A 17,331-nucleotide genomic window follows, 5' to 3' on the forward strand; every position below is an offset into this window, starting at 1 on the left:
GGCGAAAGCGGGTAGGGAGGAGCGCCTCTCATATCGAACAGTAATCTGCGCCGGTCGGTTGATGTTGTCAACAAGGCAGCATGGTATCGTCCAGAAACATACAACATACATTTTCCATAAAATATATGTTTTATGTTTGTTTTATTGGATGTCAGATAAAGCATTGTATCAAAAGCAATCACTTTGCATGAGAAAACACAGAATCATACTCATTACTACACGTGCTTTTTATATCACTTTTATTTTGAGTCAACTTCGCCGTCCGACAGAGCGGGCACCCGATTCTAGCCCGAAGTCAACCATCTACTTTCAGCCGGTGCAAAACACGCCTAGTCGGGCGCCCGGGCAAAATTAATCGAACATCCAACTTGACTTTTCGACATTGCAGCCAATTTTAAAAGCGAGTCGAGACTGACTGATCTACAAATCAAATCAAATCAAATTTTATTTGTCACATACACATGGTTAGCAGATGTTAATGCGAGTGTAGCGAAATGCTTGTACTTCTAGTTCCGACAATGCAGTTATAACCAACAAGTAATCTAACTAACAATTCCAAAACTACTGCCTTATACACACAAGTGTAGGGGGATAAAGAATATGTACATAAAGATATATGAATGAGTGATGGTACAGAGCGGCATAGGCAAGATACAGTAGATGGTATCGAGTACAGTATATACATATGAGATGAGTATGTAAACAAAGTGGCATAGTTAAAGTGGCTAGTGATACATGTATTACATAAAGATGCAGTAGATGATATAGAGTACAGTATATACGTATACATATGAGATGAATAATGTAGGGTATGTAAACATTATATTAGGTAGCATTGTTTAAAGTGGCTAGTGATATATTTTACATAATTTCCCATCCATTCCCATTATTAAAGTGGCTGGAGTTGAGTCAGTGTGTTGGCAGCAGCCACTCAATGTTAGTGGTGGCTGTTTAACAGTCTGATGGCCTTGAGATAGAAGCTGTTTTTCAGTCTCGGTCCCAGCTTTGATGCACCTGTACTGACCTCGCCTTCTGGATGAAAGCGGGGTGAACAGGCAGTGGCTCGGGTGGTTGTTGTCCTTGATGATCTTTATGGCCTTCCTGTAACATCGGGTGGTGTAGGTGTCCTGGAGGGCAGGTAGTTTGCCCCCGGTGATGCGTTGTGCAGACCTCACAAATGTAGAAAAGAATGAAAACACACAGCTGAACTTAAGGCTTTTGATAAATTATACACTTCTTCTTAAATATTTGTTTTTACATAGCCCATAAATAAATACAAAAATAATGTCTGCTGTCTTTCTAGCCTCACCAGGAAGTCAGAACAGAGGTCAGAGGTCAGCCCTATTAAGTGAGTGTTTGTTTTCCTGTACCTCAGACATTATTTAAAGATATTTATTAAAACATTTTGTGTATTAGGTTTACATTGGGTTTTTCAGTACATATCTTCTAATCAAGAGAATGGACATGTGTGCAACCAAAACTCTGACAATAGAAATGTTCATTTGTGTACAGCATGTCACGATCGTCGTTGGAATGAGGTGAGGACCAAAGCGCAGCATGGTAAGTGTTCATCATATATTTATTAAACCGAGAACACTAAACAAAATAACAAAGGAGAAACGAAACAGTTCTGACCGGTGACATACACATAACAGAAAATAATCACCCACAACAATGGTAAAAACAGGCTACCTAAGTATGGTTCTCAATCAGGGACAACAATTGACAGCTGCCTCTGATTGAGAACCATACCAGGCCAAACACAGAAATCCCCAAATCATAGAAAAACAAAGACAACCCACCCAACTCACGCCCTGACCAAGCTAAAACAAAGACATAACAAAATAACTAAGGTCAGAACGTGACACAGCATCCTTTCTAACATGTGAAAAACCCACTAAAACCAAATAAAAAGACCCCCACTTCTAAATCAAACAGAGTATTAACCACTAACAAATTTTCATTAGCAGGTGGGGTGTGTGGGTGCTGGTATGTGTGGCAAAAATCATAGGGTAAACATGGCCAGGCCTTGCTTAATTTGGGAGGACCCTTAACAGCTGGATCCGGGTACTTTTAACTGCTCTCCCAAGGCACCTGCCTCAGGAAGCCTTTCAAAGGGAGAGATACAGAATCATTGATGAACATGAAAATAAAAACTTGGTAGCGGACATTCCATCAGTCCTGGAAGAAAGGAAATAAACATGTACTTAGTTTCACTATGCTACAATTTAATCAGTCCTAAAAATTCTTAATCATTAATCGAGTTTGCTGCATCTTGGGCAGGAAGTCTCAATAAACCCATGCGGATACAGAATTATACTTCAGACACATAAGATGATACGGTGTCCTGTAAAGCTGAATCTCTTGAAATCTTAATATTTTTTTACCTGTTGCATTGACATTCAATTCTGTACAAACTGTCCCAAATTTCCCCACTGTGTCTCTCACAGCCTGTTTGAGTTCGGTGTGTACTGGCGGCTATCTATTGTTCCACAGGAAGGTTATCTCTAACCCAAACAGCAGATGACTTAAACACGAGAGCATTGGCCCAGGCCTTGAAGAGTAAGCAGCCTCTAATTTAATATCTGTCCCAATACTCAATCCTTCTGTCTTACTCCTTCAAATTACTAAGATATTGCATTATTGGATATCTATCTGAAAGCCAATTACCATTCACTTTGTACTTTCACTTTTCCTACAACTAGGACTCCCTTTTTACCAATAGGAAGACCTTCTCAATCTTCTGCTTATTCAAACGGATCAATCTGAAACAAGAAGGTTTAAAACAAAACAAAATAACATAACTTTCTCCACAGTGGAAGGCATTATTTTCATCTTAGTACACCTTCAAAATATATTCTATATTTATTTCAAATTTCTGTTGGAAATTCACTTTCTGCTTCAATATTTATTAAATGTTTATTATTTTAAGATTAATATGTAATGCTTTGGAGGGATCAATATGTATTAACTGGGTTGAACTGTCTCAGTCCCCAGTAGATGTCATGCTCTGTCCATAATAAGTCTCTACCTAACACTTTAAACGGTTGAGTAAGTGTATACAAAAAAATCATTGGTTCTATTTAACAGCTTATTTCAAAATGCATTACCAGGTTGGAGGAAATCTCATAAGCATGTATAGTTGGTTTTATTGGTTAGGTGTAAATCAAGTCCTGTACAATGCTTTAACCTCATATTCATCAAATGATCCATAAAGGGACGACTCTGAACAGAATACTTTTTACACCAGTGTCATGATGTTGGCCTCTTTGGGTATAGCAAGCCCCATCCCCCTCTCCCTGCCTCCCCCTTGCCTCCTTCAACTAGGTTGCTGTGGTCAGAGAGATGTCGTAAATTCCTGAGAAGACCCTGCCACAGGGCCACAGTATAGAGAGAGTAGATTTTCATGGAGAACAAAGGAATTCCTTCCACCTCACAGAACTTGAGGTACAAACAATTGTCATGTTCTGGAGAAAGTATAAAAGATCGGTGAAGAAATAGGTCAGTTGTTGTAGCCTATTACCTGAGGCAAATCAGAGCATAAACTGAAATAACTTATTTTATTTTCACTTGACTGATGGTAATTTCTCAACCGAGGGAGGGAGTGCGAGTCGAAGTGGAGAAGAGTGTTTCATGATTTCTAAAAGTGCTGAATAAAAACAGCATTGTAGTGCTGATCATTGCCTCTGAATGTACTGAAACTGTCTTTAAGGCCCTCAATTAGATCAATGCAATCAGTGATTGATATAGAGGGGGACTGGAGGCCCTTCATGGCAAAATCACTGATATCAAATGACTTGACACATGCTCCAACATCATCTTCTATACACTGCCTCTTGAAAACATTGAACAGTGAGCTTTGTTTGGCCCCTTGTTTTTACTAGCCTTGTGAGCCTAGCTAACGATGTGTAGCCTACACAGCAATAGCTACTGTTCACTGCACATGGTATAAGTGTGAAGTGACACGTGTCAGAACCTGGCCATTATTCTAAAAATAAGCTGATAGTTTTTTAAAAGTGTTTTTGTATTTTCCTTGTAAATAATAAAGCAAAATTCTAATTCATTACATAGACTTAAATTAAATAGATTTAATTTACAGTACCAGATTTTTATGTAAGATGTCCTTGAGTGTCCTGAAAGGCATCTGTCAAATAAAATGTATTATTGTCAATATATACCATATATCCCTTTTGTTTTCCCACCCCCTCCCCACTGCTTGCTATGAATTTTACCCGACTATAAATGCAAGTTTAGGCCAGTGCTTGACTTGGCCTGAAATACGTGCTGGTACTCATTTATATTTAGGTGCAGGAACTCAATACTTTTGAGATAATATTCTATAGGAGGCTCAGGAACTCTAGCAGAATAAAATCCTTTACTCATTTCCAGTGAGCTCCTGCCCAAGTTAAGGACTGTGCTTAGGTAAAAAGTCTACTAATGACCCGTTTAAACACACTGCTAACCTTAAAGTCCAAAAAGCACATTTTTGTTTTTCATGAATTTTTACAAAAGCCAATTTCGACTTTGTGGCCGTGCTATCTAGTGGAAACCATTCCTGGGTGCAAAAGGTGGAAAAAGAGAGAGGAATATGTCTGGTGTCATGAAGAGCATGGATACCTGATGGAGGTATTAGAAAATGGTGCATGCAGTATTGTTCCATTTTCATAGCTCTCGCTGATCTGGTGCTGAAATCCTTTGGTTGGTTTTGATATCAATTTGAGACAGCATTATTACCATACACTGAAATCAGCCCATCTTATATTGTCAGAGCAGGTTATCACCCCCACATAAAATGCCTCCTCTCATCCTTTCAGCAGCTTCACTAATAATTCATTCAAGACTTCCAGTTATATATATATATATATACACATACATACATACATACAGTTGAAGTCAGAAGTTTACATTCAATTAGGTTGGAGTCATTAAAACTCATTTTTCAACAACTCCACAAATTTTTTGTTGACAAACTAGTTTTGGCAAGTCAGTTCAGACATCTACTTTGTGCATGACAAGTTATTTTTCCAACAACTGTTTACAGATTATTTCAATGTATCACAATTCCAGTGGGTCAGAAGTTTACACACACTAAGTTGGCTGTGCCTTTAAACAGCTTGGAAAATTCCAGAAAATGATGTCCTGGATTTAGAAGCTTCTGATAGGCTAATTGACATCATTTGAGTCAATGGGAGGTGTACCTGTGGATGTATTTCAAGGCCTACCTTCAAACTCAGTGCCTCTTTGCTTGACATCATGGGCAAATCAAAAGAAAAATGCCAAACAAAAATTGTAGACCTCCACCAGTCGTGTTCATCCTTGCGAGCAATTTCCAACCGCCTGAAGGTACCACATTCATCTGTACAAACAATAGTATGCAAGTATAAACACCATGGGACCATGCAGCCGTCATACCACTCAGGAAGGAGACACGTTCTGTCTCCTAGAGATGAACGTACTTTGGTGCAAAAAGTGCAAATCAATCCCAGAACAACAGCAAAGGACCTTGTGAAGATGGAGGAAACGGGAACAAAAGTATCTATATCCAATGTGAGAAACGAGTCCTATATCGACATAACCTGAAAGGCCACTCAGCAAGGAAGAAGCCACTGCTCCAAAACCGCCATAAAATTAAAAAAATCTCAAGACATCAGTCAGGAAGTTAAAAGCTTGGTCACAAATGGGTCTTCCAAATGGACAATGACGACAAGCATACTTCCAAAGTTGTGGCAAAATGGCTTAAGGACAACAAAGTCAAGAAATTGGAGTGGCCACCACAAAGCCCTGATCGCAATCCTATAGAACATTTGTGGGCAGAACTGAAAAAGCATGTGTGATCAAGGAGGCCTACAAACCTGACTCCGTTACACCAGCTCTGTCAGGAGGAATGGGCCAAAATTCACCCAACTTATTGTGGGAAGCTTGTGGAAGGCTACTCGAAACGTTTGACCCAAGTTAAACAATTTAAAGGCAATGCTACCAAATACTAATTGTGTGTATGTAAACTTCTGACCCACTGGGAATGTGATAAAAGAAATAAAAGCTGAAATAAATCACTCTACTATTATTCTGACATTTCATATTCTTAAAATAAAGTGGTGATCCTAACTGACCTAAGACAGGGAATTTTTACTAGGATTAAATGTCAGGAATTATGAAAAACTGGGTTTAAATGTATTTGGCTAACGTGTATGTAAACTTCCGACTACAACTGTGTATACACACACCTATAAATAACTATAGATGAAATTGACAGCTGAAAGAAACATCAATAATACAGTTAGCTAGTTCATTTGTTGAGCATTTTTTGTAGTTACATGTTTGAGAGTACAGTAAAATGTGCAAAGTAAAGAAACACAAAAAAGTGTCCATCTTAACGATAAAAGTATAGATCCGTATCCTTCAAGATGCGAGCAAGGGGAAGTCATGAAGACATGAGAGAATAAAACATGGAGATGGTAGAGCTCTCTAGGGCATTTATGGACCCTGCTTAAAAACAGTTCAAATGCTTCCTTCTTTCCTCCCTTCCTCTGTGTTATCGCTGATCTAACATACTTGGATAGAATAAAAGCAAAGGTTCCACTTCATAGCTTTCACCATTCCAGACATGACAGATCAGTGATTACTTTAAAAAGGGGAAGGAAACATTTTCAAAGTATTCAAACAGGGACAGTGTACTGCCAAACAGCATGTATTTTTCGGGTTGTGCTGAAGCATGGAGTGGGCAGTGTATCTATTGGGTAAAGCTCGACTTAGGCTAGGAATGGAGTCCCATCTGCTTTAGACTATCAGTGGAGCATCTACATCTTCCAGTTGAGATGGCTGGATGACTTTACACACCCTGCAGCGTCCAGTTTCCGACCACTGTTGCACATTTTCGCCAAGTTCTGTCGATTTGCAGAGAAGACGCCAGTCAGTTAAAGCAAACGACGATAAGACAATTATTATTGGAAATTCCACATTGTCATGCTTACATTAGCAGCCCTGGCAATGCTGTTGGGAGACTGTAAGGCAGCGAGCTCGTTGAGGATCCTCTTCAGATCATTATTGTCAGAAGGTGCTGAAAGGAGATAGAGAGGCAGACAAAATGAAAGTTGGTGCAATCATTTCTCTTATTTAAAAAATAAATTAAAAACACTTGTTATTATGACAGGTATGAGGTATAAATATGCATAATGTGTGCACGTTTATGTACCTGGCACAGGTGACTGTTGCTGAGACTGAAGCTTTAGGTATGAATGCTCCAGAAGTTCTGCGATGGAAATCCGCTCTCTTGGGTTTCGTACCAAGCACCTCTGGTGGTAGGAGAAAAAACATAACCCACCAGATCCCATTTATCCATGTAATTCACACTAAATCAAAACTCAACCAAAATGCCAATACATTGCAGAATGAATGGAATCGCTCACCTTCAACACATCTAGCAGATCCTTCTCTGCAATGTCAGGGAACTCCATCTCATGGGTCGGGTCAATGATGGCGTGTAGCTTGGTGATCTGGTTGGTGATGGTCTGGAATGGAGTCTTCCCATAGGTCATGCAGTACATGATGCAACCAAGGGACCACACATCACCTTTAGTACTAATCTATGAATCAAATCGACAGAAATTCATTATACATCGTTAAACATGCATAATCTTCCAACATTGATATAAATGAGTCCATATGGAATATGCATGTATTAAAAATACATTGTTTTGGATAAGAAGTAAGGTACATCAGCGCAACCTTAGAGCTTGCCTTCCCTGGCTGGGATGAAGTGTCTTTGATGGCTTCAGGGGGCATGTAGTTCAAGGTCCCAACCTGTGTTTAGGATTTTTTTCTTGAAGATCAATATCCTTATTCTGGAAAGCTTCTGGTTATGTATACATACATTATTAACTACAGTTGGAGATGGGGGTTGTGCTCTTACCTGAGAATCTTTCATAATGCTTGTCACATCAGGCTGGATGCAGTTTGCAATGCCAAAGTCGATCAATTTCAGCGAGGCATTCACAATCACAAAATTGGCTGGCTTCAAGTCACTATGGACAATACCTACACAAAAAAAAAGTTACAGAAAAAAGTTAAAAGGCTTGTCATAAAGACTGCAATGCTTGGGTATGAGGAACTTAGAAAACACAAGGGATACTGATGAAGAGAGATACAGAGTTCAAGATAGATGGAGAGATAATAACCATGTTTGTGGATGGTTTGGACTGCCTCCAGCATATTCTTCCAGTATAACTTCCTCTCCAGCGGGTTGACAGTTTTACGGTTGCGTAGCCAGGTGCTGAGGTCCAGGTTACCACATTCCATCAGCATGTAGATGTAGCTGTTGGTTATTTCACTGGAATAAAAGAGATAAAAAGCACTGCTCACTGGGAATCACATGACATGTATAGTGGGATGGAACAGAGGACCACAATCAAAATACGTTGTGTCGGGGCCTCCAGAGTGGCACAGTGGTCTAAGGCACTGCATTGCAGTGTTGAGGCGTTACTACAGCCTGGGGATCGATCCCAGGCTGTGTCACAGCCAGACGTGACCGAGAGTCCCATAGGGCGGCGCACAATTCGCCCAGCGTCTTCCGGGTTAGGGGAGGGTTTTGGCCGGGGGGCTTTCCTTGACTCATCGCGCTCTAGCGACTCCTTGTGGCGGGCGCCTGCAAGCTGACTAGAACTGTTTCCTCTGACACATTGGTGCAGCTGGCTTCAAGGTTAAACGAGCAGGTGTTAAGAAGCAGCGCAGCTTTGCGGGTCATGTTTCGGAGGACGCATGACTCAACCTTCGCCTCTCCCGTTGGGGAGTTGATACAAGATTGATGAGACAAGATCGTAACTACCAATTGGACATCACGAAAATGGGGTAAAAAAACAAACACATTTGAAATACGTTGTGTTATTCTTAATTTTTAAATTTTATTTAGGCCATGTGTATTTTATTTTTATGTACGTACCAGTACCACAAGTTTTTCTTATGTTTTGGATGTATACGTATGTGTATCCATTTTCATCAAAAAATATAATAAATGTACCCTAGCTGAATAAGTCAGAGTAGTGAACACTCACTAATCATACAGCTTGATGATCTGATCACTGTACTGCTGCAGGCGATTGAGATGCTTTATCTCGTTCTTGTAGCTCTCCACTGTCTGGGCATCAGCCTCCTCCAGGTTCACATACTTCACAGCAAACAGCTGATTACGTTGGTCCAGAACCTGGTACACCTGAAAAGACAGAGAACCTACCATCAAACCAGCTGAAAAAACATCCAATTAGCCAAAAAACCACCTGTAGTACTTCCCTGGTATCTTCAGGTTTCAAACAAATTGAAACAAGGAAGTACCATCTTAAATTGTCCAACAAGTAAGTCTGTTTTTTGTTTTCTGTTGCACAATGTTATGAGAGCTTTTGTTACATTGTGCCCTAATGAACAAGACAACTAACCCCTACCTTACTGGATCCACCTTGGCCAATCATCTTCAGGACGAGGAACCGTTTGCCCTTTATCACAATGGACTCGTTTGAGAGAGCAACGGCAGAACCCTGAAGTAACAGACAAGTGCAGAGTCATTCAACCATAGAGTCCACATTTCATTTGACAATAGGCCTATAATTTAAACAGCAAACTCACAAAAAGAGAACATAACTAGGGCCATGACTTAGTTCCTCCTGACCTGACTGCGTTTTGCCTGTTCAGGTCAAGTGATCAGGGAAATCCCATGGATGGCATTTGTGGTTTACCTGGTGGGTCTGTTGGGCATAGGACACCTGGCTGAGGGGGGTGCACGGCTGCTGCTGGGCAGGGCCGGCTTTATGGGCTGCTGAGAGAGGGCCCGCATATGGGGAGTTCCTCTTAACCCCAGGGGTAAAGTAACTGTGAGGAGAGGGGAATTCAAATGTCAAAGAAAGTCCTCTTTTTTTTTTCCATCACTGCTTCCCATCTTTCCTCTGGATTCCAAGACTAAATGCACTCACAGATCTCACTACACTGTCTGCCGTGACTGTTACTTACGCCATGTCACAGTATGGATGACAGTCTTAAATTTGCCTTATGACAGTTCAGATTTAAATATGATAATTTTTCCACGAGGTAGTTCTCAAAGTAACTTTAGTTCAACTATATTTTTCTTGACGGCAGCTTTAAAGTAGCTCAACTTCTTGTAATGGGAAGTAATTGGTAGCGTGATAAACCATCTTTTCAGATTAGCTTCCCCAACACTGACAATACCATTTCCTAATATCTCAAGAGCTGAAATAGAATCATTCGATTATGGTGATTAGGATCATTGTACAAGAGCTGTTATGTTATATACATGTCCTATACAGCCCCAAACCTGTTGGCCCTGGTGTCTTTGTAGTTGGGCATCTGGCAGGCGACGGGTGGGTTGAGTCTGGACGGGAGAGGAAGTGACGGGGTGGGTAGAGAGTCCACCAGACTTGGAATGGGCGTGAAATCAGGAGGGGTGTGCTTCTCCTGATGACGACCAAACACACAGACAACGTTAAACTCAGGAGGTTAAAATAGAAGAACCCAAACGAAAACAAAAATATAAGTGTTAAGAGTGTCAAAACAGAGGCAAAAAGAGAGAGGTTTTAACTCAGTCATAAGAATGAACAAACTAAATTGGTGTTTGATGCCAGCACCTTCCATGTTGATAACATAGTTGTAACCCCAAAAATAAAATGGAAAGCCAAACCTCTGGAGACACGACTCTGCTTACATGGGCTGGTATTTTCCACCCTGAAGACAGCTCCATGCTAGAGGGTTTGGGCTGTGTCTGGCTCAGAGGTAAACGGGTGGGAATCTCCGGCTCCCTCTCTCTACCATAGTTTGACAGACTCAATGACCCGTGAGACAGTGGCTCTGAAAAAAGAAACACACATAAGGAATCTATTCAACTAAAACTTACATCAGGTTTGCAAGCTTTAAGCCGTTATCACTTTGTAGTCAGGATGAACAGGGTCATGTTCATTAGGTACCAAACAGGAGAAAACAGAGAGGGACTCCGTTTTCCATTCCAGGCCCTAATGAACACCACCAAGACATACAGCATAACTGACTAAATTTAAATGAAACCTACCTGGGAGACTCTCTCGGTCTTCTGCGGGGAGAAACTGGTAATTCCCAGCTTTTAGTTTCTGCATTGCAGTCTCAATTAGTTCAGTGGGCTTTGCGTTCACCTGGAGGGCTTTCTGTAGTATTGACGTGCCTTTCTTGACCTGACCTTTTTGAAGAATATGAACAAAAATCTCTTTAGTATCAAAATATAAATGTTCAGTGTCTAAACCATATATTATGCACAATCGTTTATGTAAAATACATTTTAAAAAGAGCAATCTACCTCGAGCAACCTCAAACTGAGCATGTGCTATGTGCACAAAGGCAAAGCTTTTGCAGTTGGATCTCGCAACGATGAAGTTGTCCCGAGCATCATCTGGGTCATCAATGCTACGGAGGACATCGTTTTTTTAATTTTATGTATACAGTCATCAAACCAATTCTAGAACACTGGATAACGTATGTGAATATATGCCGGGTTTTTTTAATACCCAAAAACATCCTGAAGTACACTCACCCTTTGAGTTCAGCATATCGGACCAGCATCTTGGCATAGCTCTCACTGTTGCTGTACATTCCCAATGGCAGTCTGGAGAAGACTCTGGAATAGCTGTCCTTCAGCTTTAGGAGAAGGTTGGTGTCTGTCTGAGGATTGCCCCTCTTCTCCAGCTTAGTCAGATACATCCGGCAAGCCTCAGGGGAGTTGGAACCAATTATCTGGTTTATATTGTCAGTGGTATCTACCATTGAAACAGCAGAGAACATAAACTCGATATGCGTGAGAATACATTTTTTCCCCAAGTTTACCATTCCGTTAGTGCGCACCTCTATGAATATGTTGGTGTGCGCCAACAAATGCTGCTCACTAAACAAGCTTTTTTGCGCCGTCAACAACTAGGCCAAAATGGTTTCACTTCAATGTAAAGGTACATACCTTCCATCCTAGTGTCATCTCTCCTTTCTTGCCTGTGCAGCAGTGTAGTGGTGGAGTCCACAGTTCCCATGTCCTTCCACGGGCGTGGCTCAGGGCTAATGATAGGTGTCTGAGAGAGCAAATCAACAATGATATATATGACTGTCCCAATCAACTCCAGTCTTTAAAATGGATTATGTAAGATGTCACTTTACTATGCTCTGCTCTCTATGTTATTGTATATAATTGTAAACAGTTGGGCCAGGCACTAGAACATTCTTCAACAATCTATGATTACAACTGAAAGGTGGGGATTTTCATTCACAAACCTTTAGATTGTGGAAATCCCCATCTTCAACACGCTTCTTGGCCGAGGACAAGGATAACATCGCACTTGAACCAGAAGTTTGCCTAAAACAAAGTTCCATTCATCAGTTTAGGCTTTCTAATCCTGTGTGTTCTGATAGTGTTCCCTTGACATCGGTAAAGAATGCTTACCTGGACAAGCTACTTGAGATGAGAGCCTCCATCTTCACTTGTCTTCCATCACTGTCATCATCATCCATTTCTGAGATTGCCTGTAGTCTACTGCTCTCTCTCCCTGCCTAGATGCAGGATAATAAAGAACAGGATATTATTTAAAACCAGAGAAGTGATAGAAAAACTACTTTAAAACTAGGGGTGGGAATTGCCAAGCACCTCACAATATGATATTCTCACGATACTTAGGTACCGATACGGTACGTATTGCGATTCTCACGATTCTATATGCATTGTGATTCGATACTGTGATTTAATTGGGATTTGATGTTCCAAACATAACCCTCACTATATGTCTGCTGCAGAGACAAGAGAGAGCCATAATGAAAAAAATCGTTTTGATCAGTCATGAAAAAAAGGGCTGACAAGATGAGACAAGATGTTGCCTCACTATTTAAAAATAATATGGAGAACAAGCTATAGGATGAAAAGAATCCGAGTTTTGCCGCAGGTACAGCCAACTAGCACTAGCTAACGCTACCTAACAAAAAACAATCGATACTTGTCAAAGTATCGATACAATATTGTCCCAACAAATATTGCGATATGTAACTGTATCAATTACCACCCCCCACCCCAACACTACTACTAATAAAAACTAACCATGCCAACGGCTCTCTTTCGTTGAGAACCAGACCTCCAAGCTGGAACCTTGTCCTCTTGGGGTCCATTCCGTGGTTCCATTGTTCTAAGAGAATGAGAAGACCTGTGTCAATTGTTTTTCACGAGACAGAATAGAAGAATGTAAAGCAAAACAAAGAGAGAAGCTTGGTGTGAGAACTTGGAACTGTAAAAAACAAAACACTTCTTTTACCCTGAAGAAAAAATACTGGAAAGCTGCAAGCCGCCTGTACCGTCGGAGTTTCTCGAGACTTTGCGAAATTCTGTTCCATTTTTCGCATAACCATGTGTATTATAAGTTGAGACTGAAGGAAAAATTGTTTTGACAAAACATTAAGACAATTAATATACAGTACTAGTACACTAAAGTAGCATAAAAGCTGTGATTGCATTAAAAAAAATCTAGGCTGACGAAACATGGTCATGTATTTATTTATTATATAAATCAAGATTTTTTTTCTTTTTTACCTTTATTTAACTAGGCAAATCAGTTAAGAACATATTATTTTCAATGACGGCCTAGGAACTGTGGGTTAACTGCCTTGTTCAGGGGCAGAACAACAGATTTTTACCTTGTCAGCTCAGGGATTCAATCTTGCAACCTTTTGGTTACTAGTCCAATGCTCTAACCACTAGGCTACCTGCCTCCCCGATGGTCTTCAGGTTAATAAAAAAAACAAACCTGGTACATTTTCCTTATCCTCAGAGGAAAGAAGTTCTGCTTTGCCCAAAGTCAAGTTCTGCATAGCAGCCTCCAGCAGGTCGTTGGGTTTGGCACTCAGTTCAATGGCCCTCTGAAGTATCCAAGTACTTTTCTTTGTGTTGCCTTTTGAGATGGGGGAGTAAAAAAATATACATAATAAAAAATAAACTTACTGACTAGATGTTTTCATTTATTTAACTAGGCAAGTCATTTAAGAAAAAATTCTTATTTACAATGACAGCTCACCGGGAAACAGTGGGTTAACTGCCTTGTTCAGGGGCAGAATGACAGATTTTTACCTTGTCAGCTCAGGTATTCGATCTAGCAACCTTTCGGTTACTGGCCCAACGCTCTAACCACTAGGCTACCTACAAATAGTACTTTCCTGCAGCATTATGGAGTTTCTGAATGTGAGCTTCACAGATTGGACTGATGCATGTATCGTCAGTAAATAAATAAGATGTTAGAGATACAATAGTTGCTATGGGTATCTGAGTATTTATCAATATGAGAAGGCTGGTAAATCCATGGAGCTAAAGTTTAGTAAATAACCCAAATTGTGTCATCTGTGTGTATAAATCATCTATGACAGTCAAACCTAAGATTGTTGTGCATCTCTCTACCTTGAGACAGTTCAAACTGAGCGTGTGCAATGTGGACAAAAGCAAAATCCTGGCAGTGTGTAGTCGCAACATTGAAGTTGTCCTCTGCCCCATTGGTGTCTTGGATTCTGAAAGATATTAAAGGACTCATTTGACAGACCTAAACTAAATACTAAAAAAAGCTCTTTTCAAATGGGCAATCTGGGATTGGTACATCAATTTTTTGGATTTAAACTAGGAAATTAGCCATTGATTTTTGGAAGAAAATACATTTACTAGTATACATTTCTCATGAGCTTAGTTCAACTGTCGTAATCCATCAGAACCCAACATCTAAACTTATTTGTAAACCATGTAATTGTAAACAAAGACTGAATAGCTTCAAAACATGGATAAAACTATCATTTTGAACTCATGGATGGTCAGTCCTTGCATCCATGAATTTGAGTGGTTAAATTTCTCTAACCTTATCCCTCAGCTGCTAACCAAAAAGTGTCAGGGCGCCCACTTTGTTGTTTTCCCGAATCCCAGATTGCCACTTTAAATATTATTAATACACCCTACACATTGTATTTTTAACTGATGTAGCTAAAGTACAATCACAGAGGAACATGTTGCAAAACAAGGCTCAACCCTCTCATGGAAAAGTATGATCACGGATCACTCACACATTCAGCTCTGCAAATCTGACCAGCATTCTGGCATAGCTCTCATTTTTGCAGTGTTTTCCCAGTGGCATAGTTGAGAATACACGGGTATAGAAGTCTGTAAGCTTTGTGAGATGACTAGGATCCAAGTGAGGGTCTCCTTTCTTCTCCAAGTCCATCAGATATGCGAGACACGTTTCTGGGGAATTTGAGCCAATGGCCTGGTTGATATTATCAGTTTCATCTGCATGAAAATGCAAGGAAAAAGACAGTGGGTGACCATTTACAGTACCAATCAAAAGTTGACACACCTAGTCATTCACTGGTTTCTCTTTATTTTTTACTATAATGTAGAATAATAGTGAAGACATCAAAACTATGAATTAACACATACGGAATCATGTAGTAACCAAATGTTTTAGCAATAAAAATACTTAATATTCTTCAAAGTAGCCACCCTTTGCCTTGATGACAGCTTTGCAACACTCTTGGCATTCTCTCAACCAGCTTCATGAGTAATGCTTTTCTAACAGTCTTGAAGGAGTTGCCACATATGCTGAGCACTTGTTGGCTGCTTTTCCTTCACTCAGCGGTCCAACTCATCCCAAACCATTGAATTGGGTTGAGGTCAGGTGATTGTGGATGCATCACTCTCCTTCTTGGTCAAATAGCCCTCACACAGCCTGTAGGTGTGTTGGGTCATTGCCCTGTTGAAAAACAAATGATAGTCCCACTAAGCGCAAACCAGATGGGATTGCATATCGAAATTCACGCAATTCATGTGTGGTTCCCACACATGCAAAGATCATTTGTTCACCTACTCTGTCGCACAAAGACACAGCAGCTGGAACCAAAAATCTCAAATTTGGACTCATCAGACCAAAGGACAGATTTCCAGCGCTCGTGTTTCTTGGCCCTAGCAAGTCTCTTCTTATTATTGGTGTCCTTTAGTAGTGCTTTCTATGCAGCAATTTGACCATGAAGGCCTGATTCACGCAGTCTCCTCTGAACAGTTGATGTTGAGATGTGTCTGTTACTTGAACGTTGTAAAGTATTTATTTGGGCTGCAATCTGAGGTGCAGTTAACTCTAATGAACTTATCCTTTGCAGCAGAGGTAACTTGGGGTCTTCCTTTCCTGTGGTGGTCCTCATGAGAGACAGTTTCATCATAGAGCTTGATGTTTTTTGCTACTACACTTGAAGAAACTTTCAGTTCTTGAAATGTTCCGTATTGACTTGTCACAACACACCTGATTGGCTCAAATGCATTAAGAAGGAATGAAATTCAACAAATTAACTTAACAATGAACACCTGTTAATTGAATTCCAGGTGACTACCTCATAAAGCTGGTTGAGATAATGCCAAACATGTACAAAGCTGTCATCAAGGCAAAGGGTGGCTACTTCAAAGAATCTCACATTTTACAGTTTTGGTTACTACATGATTCCATGTGTGATTTCATAGTTTGTCTTCACTATTATTCTACAATGTAGAAAATAGTGATACAAAGACAAACCCCGGAATGAGTAGGTGTTCAAACTTTTGACTGATACTGTATTTGCAAACTTAGTGGTCTTATATACGGGCATATCATTATGTACAATATATGACGCATTTTGTCTTCGCCATGGAATGTATGAAAACGTGTTATTACCTTCGATTAGATATCTTGTTTTAATTCGGTCGAGCTTCTGACATAACATGGCAAGTTGGTGCTGTCTGTCTGTATGCTCCTCCTCCAACATCTCTGCAGAATGTAGCTAATATGTTGAGGCAGCTAACGTTACTGTGAGCCTAGCTATCTACACACAAATATGACATCTACGCTATAGTGCGATATATACTTCTGATGTGTGAATTAACAAGCAGAAAACGGACCCTGGTGTAAATAACCAGCTGGTTGGGATATGTGTAGCTAAGTTAACGCCCTTAGGTATCTAACCATCTGCATATTGTCTGGCCAAAGCAAAGCTAGCTTAGCTAATAACGTTAACTCTATCAAGTTAGCTACGAGTCGTTGCGGAGCACAAAGACGTGCAAAGCTAAAAAGCAATCCAAATCACTTTTTGTTTTACACCGTACATTAGATTAAAACGAATCTCACATTTTCTACAAATGTACTTTCACGTGAAAGAATTATACTTCATTACAAAAAAACGTCTGTCTGTTCATAACACACTTAGTTTAAAAATCACCACTTTCAATTACTTCGTCAGCTCATTGGTCAGTTTGTATGGTTGACTACGCCCCCAAATATTCGAAAC

General features: G+C 40.2%; 1 protein-coding gene across 2 annotated transcripts; it reads right to left on the reverse strand.

Annotated features, from left to right (window-relative positions):
* Window positions 1-6,272: 6,272 nt before the first annotated feature.
* Window positions 6,273-17,253, reverse strand: LOC112223148 (dual specificity protein kinase Ttk-like). Of its 2 annotated transcripts, none has more exons than XM_024386154.2 (24): window positions 16,722-17,253; window positions 15,088-15,310; window positions 14,441-14,547; window positions 13,797-13,940; window positions 13,308-13,419; window positions 13,097-13,181; window positions 12,452-12,558; window positions 12,283-12,364; window positions 11,975-12,083; window positions 11,558-11,780; window positions 11,324-11,430; window positions 11,063-11,206; window positions 10,703-10,845; window positions 10,316-10,455; window positions 9,723-9,855; window positions 9,432-9,524; window positions 9,048-9,205; window positions 8,175-8,326; window positions 7,910-8,034; window positions 7,726-7,800; window positions 7,407-7,583; window positions 7,193-7,292; window positions 6,972-7,057; window positions 6,273-6,884 (listed from the first exon to the last, which is right to left on the reverse strand). In XM_024386154.2, exons 1-24 carry the CDS (start codon window positions 16,810-16,812, stop codon window positions 6,798-6,800), a joined length of 3,003 nt encoding a protein of 1,000 aa, XP_024241922.2. In that variant the 5' UTR covers window positions 16,813-17,253; the 3' UTR covers window positions 6,273-6,797. The 2 variants fall into 2 exon arrangements, with proteins under 2 accessions (XP_024241922.2, XP_024241921.2); XM_024386153.2 differs by having other exon boundaries at window positions 10,679-10,845.
* Between the last annotated feature and the right edge of the window lie 78 nt (window positions 17,254-17,331).

This window comes from Oncorhynchus tshawytscha, linkage group LG23, assembly GCF_018296145.1.
Source record: "Oncorhynchus tshawytscha isolate Ot180627B linkage group LG23, Otsh_v2.0, whole genome shotgun sequence".
Taxonomy (NCBI): Eukaryota; Metazoa; Chordata; class Actinopteri; order Salmoniformes; family Salmonidae; genus Oncorhynchus; species Oncorhynchus tshawytscha.